At 38.8% G+C, this 14,114-nt stretch overlaps 1 protein-coding gene across 7 annotated transcripts in view; it reads left to right on the top strand.

Annotated features, from left to right (window-relative positions):
* The window catches only part of CADPS2 (Ca++-dependent secretion activator 2), a 613,140-nt gene that overhangs the window by 532,534 nt on the left and 66,492 nt on the right, over positions 1-14,114 (top strand). For 6 of the 7 annotated variants that reach the window (XM_006859326.1, XM_006859327.1, XM_006859329.1 and 3 more), the window contains 3 exons: positions 898-1,053; positions 2,494-2,641; positions 10,464-10,538. In XM_006859326.1, coding sequence (XP_006859388.1) covers positions 898-1,053; positions 2,494-2,641; positions 10,464-10,538 — 379 coding nt within the window. Of the gene's footprint in view, positions 1-897; positions 1,054-2,493; positions 2,642-3,542; positions 3,558-10,463; positions 10,539-14,114 lie in introns of all 7 variants that reach the window. The other variant, XM_006859330.1, reaches the window with a different exon arrangement.

Below are 14,114 nucleotides of genomic sequence, written 5' to 3'. Positions count from 1 at the left end.
CTTTGATAATTAAGTTCTGGTATATCTTAAAATAGGAATGCTTTACTTTCAAAACATTGACCTCCCATTAGATTACATACTCCTCGTCAAAAGTTTTTGGCTAAATAGATTATTACAGCCCAAATTACCTTCATACACGTTGTGAAAATATTGTCCTCTAGCGAAATTTGGTCATTACGCTGACCCATAGTTATAGATTTAAGGACCTCAAAGACATGGTTTTGTTCTAATGTCAGTGCACTCTTGATTGTCAATGCTGTGTCAGACCAGACCCTGAAACAAGTTGGATATTCATTATGAGCTGGAAAAGGCAAAGTATTTCAAATCAGAACTAAGATTTGTTTCCCTACTCAACCTCTCTTGTTACTTTTATGTTCATTACCTGTGTCACCTTCACCTGTAATTGAGATTCCTGTAGACAAACAAAAGCCATCATGATGACAGAGGTACATTTGCATGGAAGAGGCAGGAGACTAGTTGATTTCATGTGGATTATCTTACATAAAGCAAACTTCTCTGAATTTCCAGAAGGAAATGCTTATGTATTGGTCTTTATCCTTGAGATTGGTTAAAGGACATTTGAAATGTTTGCTCCTACGTACAAAATTTGATTAATTTTCCTTAGCAAAGTATATCCTTATCCATTTTAGCCTGTTTTTGAAACTTTACCATTCACTATATTTGCTTCTGTTTTGTTTTTGTTTTGTTCTCCTTGTACTGTCTTATTAACAAGTGAAAAGAAAGAATTAGATGGCTGAACAACTAGACTATTGGATCAGGAGATATTTTATGCGGTATTTTTAATTGGTGGTAATTAGGGAAAGGAAAAGACAGTGTATTGCTGATCCACAGAGATCAAAGTAGAAGTTCATGCTCATCTTTCCTTTTTCTTTCTAGCAATGGTTCAGCGACATCAGAAGACCTTTTCTGGAAACTTGACGCTCTGCAAATGTTTGTCTTTGATCTACACTGGCCGGAACAAGAGTTTGCCCACCACTTAGAGCAAAGACTAAAACTAATGGCCAGTGATATGATCGAGGCCTGTGTCAAAAGGTAGACATGGATTTTCAAGTTGATATTTAATATGCCAGCACCAAAGATACTACTTTCCACTAAGTACCTGTTTCATAATTGTCAAAGAAAGGATTCAATATGTACAACGATTCCAGCATTTTATTCCATTCAGCGCTCTTTGTCCAAATACAGGGGACTCAAATAGTGGGTGAAGTGTTCAGAATTGACCTGAAAATTTTTCCAGGCCTCCCAAAGACGGCCCTCATCGGTAGCATCCATACCATATCCGTCATTTCTCTGTGCTTAATGTTTTCTCTCTGGGAATACTGAGTTTTAAATTCCCAAGGTAGTATCTCCTGAGACAGATGGAAACGATCTGTTAAGGATTTCATGCATTATGTACTGTGTCTGTGTGCTGTGAAATGGCATGGCAAACTCAAAATATGATCAAGACTCTCAATTGTTCTGGGATTACTCATTGTTTTCTGGCATTCACCCACATCACATGAGTTCCAAGTATTCATCTACATTCTTCAGCTCTTAGCCTGAAATGGATTATGAGCCTTCGGATTGTTCCAAATGACTTTCGGTTTTTAATAGTGCTTCTAAATGTGTCATTATCTCCTAATTGGCCAAGCACTGTTTTGCTTTGTTTTTTTTTCCCATTGGCCTTACTAATGATACATTCAAGAACAATGTGGGGTAGCATATTGGAATAACAGTCAAAAACTGTTTGGAGTAATTGAATGAATAATTCTTCAAGAAAAATCTTGTCTATGGAATAACATTTAACTCCCCCCCCCCGCCCCAATAAGACAAGGGTTTGGATTAGACTCTTTAGTGTTATATTTATTTACTTTTTTTTTTTAAGTCCTATTATTTGAGATTTTCATCTTTCAAATCTGTGGATATTCTTTGGCTACTTTTGCAAAATGAATTTTAAAGTGCTTGTTAACAGAGTTTCTTACAAAAACTTTACGGCAACATTGGGTATTTGAAAGAGAGCAAGTGACGAAGAATGAATGATGCATTCTCTATTGCACATTGATTGTGACGTTTTCAAGCTTTCAAGACTTCTGGTATTTTTCGTTTTGTTTTTGTTAAGTCCTCAGAGAATTTGTTCTGCTTTAAGACAGAACATGGGATTTTCTGTTTGAAAATGAACTCGGGCAGCTAAGTGAGGCTACCAGTGATCCTTTCAATCAGATACACTGAATGTAACAAAGAACCTGATTTGAGGAGAGTTCTGGTCTGAGTGACTACAAAAAGCTAGGTCTCATGTAAAATATCACTCACATTTTATGTCTGCTCTTCTGGATGGGACACCTCAGGAACATTCCCATACACTTGTTCCCATACACTGTAACACTGCTCGCTCCTCATTTGCATGCTTTAAATTAGCATGTGTAAGTATTGTCAATTTTGCAAATCAGGTGGGACATATGTCATCTTACTCTGCATTCATGTTTTAATGAACAGAACAAGAACTGCCTTTGAACTCAAGCTGCAAAAGGCAAGCAAAACAACTGACTTGCGCATCCCAGCCTCGGTGTGTACAATGTTTAACGTGTTAGTTGATGCCAAAAAGCAAAGCACCAAGCTATGTGCTCTGGATGGAGGACAAGAGGTGAGTGGTGTATCCTGCCTGACCTGTGGAAATGCAGTACAGGCTGTCCTGGCCAAGGATGATGCTGTTCCCAGAATGCACTCACAGGTAGAGGCTAACAAACGACCAAGTTCTCCAACACCAAGTGTATGAGCATGTTCTTACTAGAATAATGGGAGGGCTTTTCTTTGCACTGTGAGTTTCTTCTTTTTTACGTGAAAACCACCTAAAATTTGACAAGGGACTTTCAGATATATCTTTTAACAGCTTGTTGTTGTTGTTAAGTGCCATCAAGTCGATTCCGACCCATAGCAACCTTGTAGAGGGTTTCCAAGGAGCAGCTGGTAAGATTGAACCATCAACCTTGCGATCAAACCACTTTGCAGTTGGATGCATTAGCCCACAGCGCCACACCAGGACTCCTTTAACAGCTTAGGTGTTGTGTATTTACATCAACTTTGCTTTTTACAAGCAAATTAGAAAGTGACCTTCTTTGTTTAGAAAAATCTAGAGTAACCAGAGTTTGCATCCAATAAGACAAGTCACACACAAAAATAGCATACGGAATCTATAATTGACACAAAAGTTTTCAGTTTTTAAAGATTGAGTCAAAACATATTCAGAAACAAAGTCCAGATATTTCCATAAACATTCCATTGTTTTAATTTAGTTTATGTACAGTTAACAATTTTTACTTTATTTATTTTTTGGTGCAGAAACACGATTTGATTTTACTGCATGTGTTCATTTTGTTTAAGAGTGGTGATTTGATGAAAATGGATCTATTTTTTCTTAGATTATCTGTTTCAGTTGATATTTTGTTTCATTTTTCCCATTGTACTTATTATTATTGTTATTTTTATTTTTAATCATTTCTTTGTTTTTTCCTATGTTCCTTTTCATCATCAATGATATGATCCAGTTTGGTAGTCAATGGGTAAGTCTCATCTTGTTTTGGTTTTAGTTTTATTTCATTGGTAAAAGCACATCATTATTTGGATTATTGTTTTTGTAAATGTCCATTTTTCATTTTCATCTTCTAAAATTCAAATTATATCATTAATTCCATTATCAGGTTTTGCATTTCTATGTAAATAACAATAGCCCGAAGACAGAGTCACATCAGTGGCCATTAAGTAGATTCTAACTCATATGGGTGCTGTTGTGAGGTACCATTGAGTCAGTTTTGTATAGAGTTTTCAAGGAGCAGCTGGAGGATTTAATATGCCACCCTAGTGGTTAAAAGTTCAGTGTTTATTCTTTGATGCCACACCAGTACTCCACTGAGTCAATTCCCACTCATAGTGACCCTATATATGGGGTTTTGGAGACTATAAATCTTTCCAGGAGCTAGTAGCCTCTTCTTTCTCTCATGGAAGAGCTAGTGGGTTTGAACCACCAATTTTGTGAACCACCAATTTTGTGGCTAGTGCTAATCCTACATTAAAATACATGTAAATAATTACACCTTACATTTCATCTTCTAAGTTAGGTGGCAGAATCTACTAACTAGCCTACGGTTGGTTAAGTAAGTGTGATGAGGTTCACATAACAGAAAAGTAACTATTTTAAAGTGAACCATTCAGTGACAGTTGGTACAATCACAATGATGTATAACCACCATCTAGATCTAGTTCCAAAATGTTTCTATCATACTCCAGTAAGACCCCTTTGGCCTTACATTTTAAAAGATAAAATTAGTTAAAAACGAATTAATGTGCCTACCTTTAAATTGAACTCTAAATGCATTTAGAAGCAGAGTGATTATTAACATTTTCAAGATTTCTGTATCTATTGGTTGGTTATGTGCTGTGGAGTCGATTCCGAGTCAAACCCTGTACAGGGTTTCCGAGGCTATAAATCTTTACAGGAGCAGAAGGCCTCATCTTTCTCCTGCAGAACAGCTGGTAGTTTCGAACTGCTGACCTTGCGGTTCGCAGCCCGATTCATAACCACTATGCTGCCAGAGCTCCTTTCATGTATCTATAGTATACAGGAAACCAAGCCCATTGCCAACAACTCAATTCTGACTCATAATGACCCTACAGTAGAGCAGAACTGACCTGTGAGGTGTCCTAGGTTCTATAAATCCTCATGAAAGCTGACTTCCATCCATATCTTTCTTGCACAGCCAGTTTGTGGGTTTGATCCACTGGATTTTTGGTTATCAGCCAATCTCATAAACATTACATCACCAGGACTTCCTTCATTACTACCAGAGGAATTAGTTTTAGACTTTAGATGCCATGTAACATATATCATAATACCCCTAAAGATGAAGACCCATGGGCCATACTCAAGGTCATTCCATACAGAACAATCCAGTGATACAGTCTTTCTACCCACTTATGGAGTCCTGGTGTGGTGCGGTGGGTGCAAGATCAGTTTGAACCACAAGGTCAGCGATTCAATTTCACCAGCCACTCCTTGGAAACTCTGTACAGGCTTTCTATGAGTTGAAATCAACTCAACAGTACTTAACAACAACAACATGGCCTCTCATTAACCCCTCTCCTCCCCACCCCACAAGACACTATCTATGTGTGTGTGTATGTGTTCTTTGAGCACTGCAGGGGAAATTGTATTTCTAATATCATAGCATGTTGTTGTTGTTGTTGTTGTTGCTAAGTGTCATCAAGTCAGACTGACTCATAGCGACCCTGCACAGGGTTTCCGAGGCTGTAAATCTTTATGGGAGCAGAAAGCCTCATCTTTCTCCCACAGAACAGCTGGTAGTTTCGAACTGCTGACCTTGCGGTTCACAGCCCGATTCGTAACTACTATGCTACCAGAGCTCCTCAGTACCATAGCATCCAACCTCACGAATATATTAAGTAATTGGTTTGTGTTATAGAATGCTCGGTAATTATCATTTTCCTATCACTTACAATCTGATTTATTATCTCTAATTACCTCACCGCGTAGGCAGCTGCCTTAGCTACTACCAATGACTCCTTTCTGCCTCCTCAGGTTTTGCAGTACCCAGATGTAAGCCTTTAATTGTCTGCTGGAAAATATTATCTTAAGTCCCTTCATATGCTCTTTCCTTGTTTCATTTGGTTGATAGACTCATCTTGCCTGTTTCCATTAATATTGAGTTTATCCATTTGTTCTTATTTTAATATCCACTTCGGTACCTGGCACACAATAGACACTTAGTAAACATTTGTTGAATCAATGACTGAGTGACTCATTGTCAGTGCTTTAAAAAGTCCTCTCCTGTAAGCAACAGCTCGCTCTAGTACTTAAAAGAAAAGCAGACACACACAGACTGACAAAACACGATTTCATTTTCAAATGATTCTTTGCATTAATAGGTGCATGGTTTTGAAGAGTGATCGTCCACTGTTCATTATGTCTGCACCTGTACCTTCTCACTATAGACAATTAGTTCCTCACAACTTTCACACAATTAATATAGTTCAAGATGTGCAGGTGTAAAATCCATTAGCAACCCTGAACAAAAGTAAACAAGAATTTCCATGCTAAAAAAGCATTTTAAAGATTTTTTTTTTCTCTCACTAGTAAATATGTCCACTTAATGGTACAGTGTTTTCCTCTATGTGTCCACAATATAGATTTTGGAATTGTTTGAGAAGCAATTGTAAAGAGATTGCCTCTCAGAAAATTCTACTAAATTTATTACATTGTTGTTGCTGGGCTCAAACTTTCTCAGTTCCTGACACTCAGCAATGCAGTGCCTTCTGGATCCCTAAATGATGACTGTTTTCTTATGTGGCGGCGCGCCAAGCCTGATGCTGCAAACATGCTCTGTCGCAGCCCAGAATAGTGTTTAATGGGGGTGATTAGTAACTGGATGATCTACTCCTGTGTCAGCTTTGTGTATTGAGTCAGCAATCCCAGGCCAGTCCCTCAGGGACAGGTGTTGAGAGCACAAAACCACCAAGTGTTTTAAATCCTGGTTACCCATTACTACAGAGAAGCAAATGGCTGCATGGAGCATACGCATTCAGCTGCCTCCAAGCAAAGCCACTTTATCTCTGCTCCTATCCATTGAGGATGAAAGCACATTCATGGGCAACCCCAGAGCCCTGACTTATGTGAGATTCGTTGTCAGTTCCAGACAAATACTTCCTTCCATTTCCTGAACTAACAATCCAATTCCTTTATAATACATCCCAAGAAAAGTACCAAAATCTTTGCAGAATGCTGTCTTCATTTCTTTCATGTTTGCCTGCAAACAGTCAGGTGAAAGAATTCTTTTTTCCCTTCGTTTAGAAAGGCCGGGATTTCAGAGTTGTGCCTGACCTCTGAATTCTCTGGCTCACTGAGGGCTGGAGGTAGGAGCTAGAGTGGTCGTCTTCAGAATCTGCTGCACTGACAGAACACACAGGAATCTATTATTCCAGGGCAGATACGGGCAGACTTAACTAAGAATGAGCCGGAGTCTGTTCAAACCCTGGTATCTAAGATTCCTGATGCAACTTGAATCTCTTCTGATAAAGAATAATTTAGATTTCATTGGTGGAAATAAAAATAATAAGCTTTATTATTTGTATCAGAAATGGAGTCTAATCTTACAGTCTAATCTACGTGAAAAAAAAAAAATCTCAGTTTTGGCTTAAATAATACAAGTGTCTGTGCAGATAAATTCCTTTCTTGTCTTTTTCTGATCCTTCTCTGAATGTCATGTATTTGTCTTTGAAGCTTATCTGGATCCCCTGACCCATAATTTTTCCTAGCTGACTTTCTGTTGCTGATATTGTAGCCTATACGGAATATTCTCTTTTCAGGATGTCCATGTAAAATGTGAACTCTCAGTCATCATCTCACATTGTCTCCCATAATGCTCTTATGACCACTTCTACCAACAACAGTGCTGTGAGGGCTGCTTCGGGAAGGGCCAGACAGTTGTAATGTTAGCTTCCTTGTTAAGTGTCGTCCCATCCGTCCTGACTCATACCTACCCCATATAGGGTTTCTAAGAAGCAACTGATGGGTTTGAACTTCTGGCCTTGTGCTTCCCAGTGCAGTGCTGATCCCACAGGACCAGCAAGTCGGTTCCAACTCATAGCAACCTTGTATGGGGATTCGGAGTCTGTAAATCTTCAGAGTAGTAGAAAGTCTCCTCATTCTCAGTAGAACCTTGTATGGGGTTTCCAAGTCTGTAAATCTTCACAGGGGTACAAAGTCTCATCATTCTCCCATAGAGCTGGCTGGTGAGCTCCAACTACCGGCCAACTGGTTAACAGTCCAGTGTCTATCCTACAGCACCACCCCAATCCCCCCACCCCCACCCCTGCACCGTTAATACTGCTGTTGTTGTTGTTAAGTGCCTTGCAGTCAGTTCAGACTGACAGCATTTGTCAGCTGCAATAAGAATGACAAATTAACAGTAGCAAAAATTCCATGTTATAAAAATGCGACAAACCCCATTTTTCTTTGGGTAGTACAAAAGGGTTTCCAAAAGTTTGTGGGAAAAAATTCATTATCTTTTCACTTCATTTTTTACAAGCTTTTTGAAGTCCCCTTTGCCCCTTGTACTTCTAGATTTTTGTTTGCGTCTTCCTGTTTATTCTTTCACTTTTGTTTCTGTTTATACCTTCTCTTTCCCTCTTGCTCTTTCTCCCTCTCTACTTATTGCTAGCTCAGGTAGCACAGAGGTCTCTCTGCAGTCAAAGGGCTGTGTATTATAGAACTGGATAGCATCTATGCTGATTGGCATAGAACCCTTCCAAATGAACTCTTGAGACCTCGATCACTTGATTTTCAGAATCACCGGAATTGATCCAACCTAAATGTTTGTCATGTAAAAACTCCAATTATTTCATCCCTTGTAGATTTCTGATAACATTTGAATACTTCGGTCTTAAAAACGTAAAATACATGACAAATAGAGATCAGTATTGAGGGCAAAGTACAGTTAAAAATACTGGGGGTCTGTCTGGGAGCCTGTGTTCCAGTGTGTTCAGGAGCACTGCCGTCCACTGTAAGAAAGAGGTGAGAAGCATGCCCAGTGTCCCTGTCTTAAATTGTCCCAAAGAAGAGCCCCTGTCTGGTGTTGAATTTCATCTGGCTGAACAGATGCGGAATCTGGAAAGAAGGACATGAAAAGCCCTTGCAGGCTTGTGGGCCACCACCGAGTCATTTGCATAAGCTCCCACACCACCCAGTCAGCAGCACAGCTGTGGCTTGGAGCTACTGGCTTTCTTTTTTTAAAAGTGTGTCTGTGGGGGGCTTACCCACTAGACCCAATCTCTGCAACAAACTGTCTGGTGGGCCGTAGAGTCCTGTTCATGTGAGGGCCTGCCTGACTTAGAAAGTGATCTCTAACCTAGGCTGGATCAGAGCCTCAACTGCCTGAGCCAGCCTGTCGTATACTTTAATTCTGGATCCTTTCCCCCCCACCTCTTGTTCTTCAATGGGTTTCACAAATGTCAGCATTGCGGCACTAGAAACCCACCACTCTGTTTCAGTTCCATTTGTCTCTGCGGGAACACAAGTTTGGGATTTGATAAGTCTCCAAGGGAGACCAACAAGCTTGGTAGGGTAAAATAAAAGCCTAGAAAACTCCACATTCATATATGTGTGGGGAGGGTTAGACTACTTGCCATTCTCCATACACCCCAGAGAAAAAGGGGGAAAACCCCACATACTCCAAAATGATGCTTCCTTTCCTAATTGTGTTAGCAGGTCTCTGATGACCACTTGTAATCGTCAAAGCCTGAGGGTAGAAGGTTAGGGGCATGGAAATTATCCCTGAGTATTCCACAGCAGATCTAAGATGATGTTTTGTTCTGTGTGGAAACGCTAAGACACGTTTTCAGAAGGGGAAAAAAGCTTTCAAAAACTTATATCTTAGGCAACCATTCAAGCCGCAGCTGTTAAGTTGGTCTAATGTTTATCCTGACCTGAGTACTTTTACTCTATGCATTATGGTAGCTGTTCCAAGAAGCCTTGAACCACCAAGAAAGGGTTAGTCTTTACAAGTCACATTTTCTGTGAAGTGGCTGTTGGGGACAATCTGCTGTCAGATAAATGCTTCTAAAGGAAGAATTACTGTTTAAATGGATGTGCCTTCGGACACCACAGAAGCCCAAGCTCCTGCTAATTTAAGAATGGAACTCTCTAGTATTCTCCAAAGAAAGCAAAAAAAAAAAAAAAAGAGTCTTTCAGGTTTATTTTAAATACATCTTTTTTTTTTTTTTTTTGTATTTATTTAAAGGCGTCTTTTTCATGTGGAAGCAGGAATAAAACTATGGAGTGAGTGCCGTTTCATTATACCTTTTATGGCCTATTAATTTGTTACCATCTATTCACCTTTGTTGATGAAATTTTAATTTTGTCCTTGCTTGAGCATATTGTCAGAATTGTATAAACTGCTGCTCCCCATACTGACAAAAAGGTCCTTTTAGAATGAACAATTGGGAGCTCATTTTATTTCTAAAGCACATTTTAAATAACTTATGAATGAGAGTTGTCAGACATGAAATGCTGTATTAATTAAATCTTTTTCTAGTCTTTTTGCTTCTCCAGCTAAACCAACCCTTTAGAAAAATACATGGCCACCTTAATTAGAGAGGAGAAGACAAAAAGTATCCTTCACATTCCTCAGCCTGAATAAGAATAAGAACCTCAATTCATCTAAATAATAACCTATTAGCTGCTTAACTCAACAGTGCACATGGGAAAATTTTCAAACCACAGTGTAAAAAGTGTTGATTGGATGGATCGTTTTCAAGGTTTTGTTCTTCCAGTGTTGAAAATGATCATTTTAGTAAATCTGATATATATCATAGCTAGCGGTTTAAATACATGTATGGCTTGTGACAAAAGTCTTGTGTGCATACCAACTAATGCATGTTTGTCCTTTGATATCTAGCAACAGTACCATTCAAAGATAGACGACTTGATCGACAACACAGTCAAAGAAACCATTTCCCAACTAGTTTCCAAGGTAATGTATTGTTTGTTCAGTGTTTTTAAATCAAATCTTAAAATAATGTTCAATTGAGAATTTTTAGAAATATCTATCTTATATTATAAAGGTCTAACTGAGAGAATGTAGTTTCAAAAACAAATTCAAGAACATATCTGAGTTTCAGAAAATGTTGTTACTGTTGTTAGGGGCCATCGAGTCAGTACCGACTCATAGTGACCTTAACACAGCAGAACGAAACACTGCCCGATCCTGGGCCAACCTCAATATTGTTGCCTCACTATTTTAAGAAAACAGATGAGCCGAAAAGAATATGAATTTTCTTGATGAGCAGTTTTTGTTTGTTTATATTGATTGTTGCATTTTTTTTTTTTTCAACTTTTAAGTATCTCTGGATGATCACTGAGAATCATTCATTCCTACTTCTGCCCTCTGACTATTGGTTTTCACTTCAAAGCTAAGTTGGGTGGCTGTCAGTCCTAGTTAGGTTGATAACCAGGGAGCTCCAGGCAGATAAAGCCAGCTAACAGAGTGAGAGGTTTGAGGTTTCCCACTCCCAGGATCCCCCCACAATTTTCTGTTTGATGTTTGAAATAGCTTTGACAAAAGCTGTGGCCTTTCATTCTATAAATAGAGAAGAAACTTAAATGGGTGTGCCCTTTGGAAGGAACTAACACATGAATTCCACTAAGGTGCCACTGACTTCCATGGGTGGCCGTGGAGATCAGGAGACAATAGGGGAAAGGAGACAGAACCCATGATCAGCAGGTGCTTAGAGTGGGTGGGGAGACAGTATGGGTGTCATCGAGTGGAACCTTCATTATGAGTAGATAAAACTCTTGCTCTCTTGTTGCCTGATTCAGAACCCAAATCAGGCTTCATAAAGCAATTGGAAGAATGTGGAAGACAAAGGAAAAGTCATCCCAATTTGATAAAACAGACAAAAGATATCAATGGATTATTTAGAAAGTAAGAACAGAGATGATTAATAAGCATGAAGAATGGTAAACCTCCTCAGTGTTTTAAAGATATGAAATAAAATTACATTAATATACCATTTTGCTTAGTACATTAGCATAGGTCTGTTTAAGCTATGCTAATTTACCAGGTTAAAAATGGTGAGGTTGTGGGGACATCTGTTTCCCTTGTATGTATGGGACGATAAATGTTTACACGGGAAAGTAGTTTGGAAATATATCAAGTACTTTTGGCTCTTTCATCCCATCATTCTTTATATAGTTGTTTCATGCTATGCAGGGAGAAGCACATGTTAGTTAGGTAAATACGTTGTCACATTATTTGTAATAATTTTTAAATGTCAACAAGTTTGCTCTCTAACAATAGGGAAATAGTACACTAAATTAAAAACATCTATATTCTAGGATTTTTTTTCTTTAATTCTTTCAGCTTGAGAAATACTAAGCATGTTCTTCCTTTTTGGTTTTCTAACTCCAGGTCTTTGCACATTGCATTATAATTCTTGACTTTGTCTTCTTGAGCTGCCCTTTGAAATTTTCTGTTTAGCACTTTTACTTCATCAATTCTTCCATTGGCTTTAGTTTCAGAGTCTCTTCTGACATCCATTTTTGTCTTTTCTTTCCTTTCTTATAAATGACCTTTTGTTTTCTTCTTATCTGATTCTTGATGTTATCCCACAACTCTTCTGGTTTTAGGTCCTTAGTGTCTAATACATCGAACCTGTTCTTGAGATTCAGGAGGGATATGTTCAAGGTAATATTTTGACTGTCGTGGACTTGTTTTAATTTTCTTCAGCTTCAGCCTGAACTTGCATATGAGCAATTGGTGGTCTGTTCACAGTCTGCCTCTGGCCTTGCTGTGGCTGATAATATTGGTGTGTTTTTTTTTTTCCATCATCTCTTCCCATAGAAGTAGTCAATTCGATTACTGTGTTTTCCATCTGATAAGGTCCATGGATGTAATCACCTTTATGTTGTTTTAAAAATGTATTTGCAATGAATAAATCATTGGTTTTTCAGAAGTCTATCATGCAGTCTCCAGCATCATGTCTATCACCAAGGTCATATTTTCCTAATAAAAACCCTTCCTCTTTGTTTACAATTTTTACATTCTAGTCTGTAGTAATTATAAATACATTAATTGCATGTCTGATCCATTTCAAACTGAAGAAGTTGGTTGACGTATTGCATTAGGCAAATCTGCTGCATAAAACACCTTTAAAGTGTTCAAGAACAAAGATATCAGTTTGAGGACAAAGGTGCACCTGACCCAAACCATGATATTTTCAATAGTCAACAACATATGCATGTGAAAGTTGGATGATAAATAAGGAATACCATAGAAGAATTTATGCCTTTGAGTTATGTGTTGGAGAAGCATGTTAAAAGTACCATAGACTACCAGAAGAACAAACAAATGTGTGTTGCAAGAAGTACAATTAGAATGCTCCTAGAAACCAGGATAACAAGACTTCATCTCTTGTTGTTGTTGTTGTTGTTGTTAAGTGTCATCAAGTCGGATCTGACTCACGGCAACCCTGTATAGGGTTTTTGAGGATTGGCTGCTGAACTTGAACCACTGACCTTGCAGTTCAAACCAACCTTGCAGTCCAATGCAGTACCCCACAGCACCACACCAGGACCCATGTTGTTGTTGTTTTTAAGTGCCATTGAGTCAATTCCAACCCATAGCAACCCTGTATAGGGTTTCCAAGGAGCAGCTGGTGAGCTTGAACATCCGACCTTACAGTTCAAATGGCTTTGCAGTCTAATGCATTAGCCTACAGCACCACACCAGAACTCCACATCAGGACCCATAGCTAACCTGAATAGGGTTTCTTAGGATCAGCTGGTGGGTTTGAACTGGCAACCTTGAAGTTAACAGTTCCTTTGTTTATTACACAGTGGCACACCAGGACTTCTCATCTCTCATACTTTGGACATATTATCAGGAGAGGCAAGTCATTGGAGAAGGTCATTATGCTTGGTAAAGTGGGGGGTCAGCGAAAAAGAAGAACCCTAATGAGGGGTCTTGGTGTGGCACTGTGGGCTAATGCATCAGACTGCAAAGTCATTTGAACTGCAAGGCTGGTGGTTCAAGCTCACCAGCTGCTCCTCAGAAACCCTATACAGGATCACTATGGGTTGGAATCGACTCGATGGCACTTCACAACAACAACAATGAGATAGAATGGCACAGTAGCAGCAGCAATAGTCTCAAGTGTAACAACAATTGTGAGGATGGCTCAGGCCTGGGCTGTGTTCTGTTCCATTATGCAGGGTCACTCTGAGTTGGAGCTGATTCGATGGCACCCAACAATATTATAGAGCCATGCTTTCAATGTATTAATGATATAGGAAAGGTGTCATAATAAGGTCATTATAAGTATAAAAAGTTGACTATTAAAAATTATAAAGTATGATCTGAATGTATAACAGAGAAAAAAGTATTTGGATGGAAAAAAAGAACCAAAACATTACCACCAAGTCAACTGTCATCTCATAGCAAACCTGTAGACAATATAGAACGGCCTCGTAGGGTTTCTAGAGAAGCAGACTCCCACTTTTTTTTTTTTTTTTTTTGAGAAAATACCAAAGCTGTCAAAGATGTTATTTA

Source organism: Chrysochloris asiatica, unplaced genomic scaffold (genome assembly GCF_000296735.1).
Source record: "Chrysochloris asiatica unplaced genomic scaffold, ChrAsi1.0 scaffold00032, whole genome shotgun sequence".
In the NCBI taxonomy this organism is placed as follows: Eukaryota; Metazoa; Chordata; class Mammalia; order Afrosoricida; family Chrysochloridae; genus Chrysochloris; species Chrysochloris asiatica.
The sequence above is the reverse complement of the archived record's forward strand: the minus strand, read 5'-3'. Positions and strand labels throughout refer to the sequence as shown.